At 64.9% G+C, this 1,968-nt stretch overlaps 1 protein-coding gene across 1 annotated transcript in view; it reads left to right on the top strand.

The window, feature by feature from the left end:
- The window catches only part of LOC104292967 (uncharacterized oxidoreductase C663.06c-like), a 4,767-nt gene that overhangs the window by 2,038 nt on the left and 761 nt on the right, over positions 1 to 1,968 (top strand). Inside the window, exons 2-5 of the mRNA XM_009892402.1 lie at positions 526 to 577; positions 817 to 1,004; positions 1,312 to 1,470; positions 1,706 to 1,825. Coding sequence (XP_009890704.1) covers positions 526 to 577; positions 817 to 1,004; positions 1,312 to 1,470; positions 1,706 to 1,825 — 519 coding nt within the window. The remainder of the gene's footprint in view (positions 1 to 525; positions 578 to 816; positions 1,005 to 1,311; positions 1,471 to 1,705; positions 1,826 to 1,968) is intronic.

Genomic DNA, 1,968 nt, shown 5'->3' with positions numbered 1-1,968 from the left:
ATTAGGGAGCCGAGCAAACGCCGCAAGCAGGAGCAGCGGGAGGAGAAGTGATATGGGAGAGCTTCGTGTCTGCTCTGTTCTGGTCACTGGGGCCAACCGGGGGATTGGCCTGGGGCTTGTCCGACATTTCCTGGCCATGACAAACCCACCCAAGTGGGTCTTTGCAGGTTGTCGGGACCCGAAGGGAGAGCGGGCGCAGGTGAGGCTGGGCTGGGACGCAGTGGGTTGTGCTGGGGACGGGAGCGCTCGGTGCCGGGGCGGCAGGTTGGAGCAGGGAGGGGGTTGCAAAGGACTCGAGCTGCAGCCGGGCTGGGATGGCTGTGGGACCCGCTGTGCCTGGCGGGTGCGGAGGGGACAGTGGCACGTGGCTCATGCTGGCAGCGCGCAGCCCCGTCCGAGGGGAGCGGGGCGGCCGGAGCAGGGTGCTGGGCACACGGCCGTGCAGGGACGGAGCCGCAGCCACACGGGCTTTGTCTCTGGGCTGCTCTCCTGCCTCTCCATGTCCACGCGGTCCCTCTCTTGCAGAAGTTACAGAATTTGGCCTCCAAGCACCCCAACCTGGTCATCATCACGCTCGGTAGGTGACCCGAGGTGGGGGTCCCTCACCCCAATTCCCCTGGCGTGTGCCCGGGCGCTGCGCACACCCGGGGAGCCCCATGCCGGGAGGGAGCTGTGCCGACGGGCTGGTGCCTGTGGGGACACCGGGTGCTGCCGTCCCTCCTGCTCATGGCCAGCCCTGAGGGCACATCCCTGGGGGGACACAGGGGACCCCAAGCCACTGCTGGGACGCTGACCTCCACTGTGTCGGCTCTGCAGAAGTCTCCGACCCCGCCAGCATCAAGGCGGCCGCAGCCAGAGTCGGGGAGCAGCTGGGGGGCTCGGGGCTGAACCTCCTCATCAACAACGCTGGAGTAGTCAATTTGAACACTCTGGATAACGAGACGCTGGAGGACATGACCCAGGTTTACACCACCAACACGGTTGGGCCTCTGCTGATGGGCCAGGTGAGACCCTCACCTGAGCTGGGCTGTCCCGGGGGACATGAAGGGACGGTGGCAGAGGGTCCTGCCTCCGCTCCGGTGCCGATGGGCTCTCACTCAGTGAGAAGCTCATGGAGATGCGGGCTGGAGCTCCGGAGCTGGAGCCCAGTGGGCTGCAGCAATGGGAAGAGGAGGGAGGATGCTCCAGTGCTGGTGCCAACGTCACCTGCTGTGGAATGAGCTGCTCCTCTCCACTGCACTACCTCTGTGCACACCCCTATTTACTCCCCTCTCCCTCTCCCTCTCCCTCTCCCTCTCCCTCTCCTTGCAGGCGTTCCTGCCCTTGCTGAAGAAGGCTGCCCAGGGGAGCCCAGGCTCAGTGCTGAGCTGCAGCAAGGCAGCCATCGTCAACATGTCCAGCATTGGGGGCTCCATTCAGGAACTCTATTTATGGGATCAGGCAAACGTTGTCTCCTATCGCTGCAGCAAGGTATGTGCTGGACTGAATATGGGTCCAACCTTCTTTGCTCAGCAAACAACTGCCCGACCCCTCCAGTGTCTCCCCCCTCACTCCCTGCACCTCTCTGTGCTGTGACTGTGCTCCCATCAGTCACTGAGTCCCTCTCACGACACAGTCCCATGCCCGGCCCCAGGTGGGGTCTGGACGTGTCCCCTTGCAGCCACCCTTCCCCTCCCACCGCCGTCCCTGCCCTGTCTCCCAACAGGTTGCTCTGAACATGCTGACCAAGTGCCAGTCCCAGGGGTACCGGGAACACGGCATCCTCTGTGTTGCTCTCCACCCCGGCTGGGTGCAAACCGACATGGGGAGCGCAGCCGGACACACGGTAGGAGTTTCCCCATGGCGGGTCCATCCTGGGCTCATTTCCCAGGGCAGGCAGTCGCTGCCCTCCGCCCCCAACCACCACCTCCCTGCCTGCCCCATCACTGCCCGGCTCTCCCAAGCCCTCCAGCGGCTCCCCGCCCCGGC

The sequence above is a fragment of the Charadrius vociferus genome, unplaced genomic scaffold (assembly GCF_000708025.1).
Source record: "Charadrius vociferus isolate BGI_N301 unplaced genomic scaffold, ASM70802v2 scaffold1429, whole genome shotgun sequence".
Classification (NCBI taxonomy): Eukaryota; Metazoa; Chordata; class Aves; order Charadriiformes; family Charadriidae; genus Charadrius; species Charadrius vociferus.
Note: the sequence above shows the minus strand (reverse complement) of the source record. Positions and strands in the feature narration are given on the sequence as shown.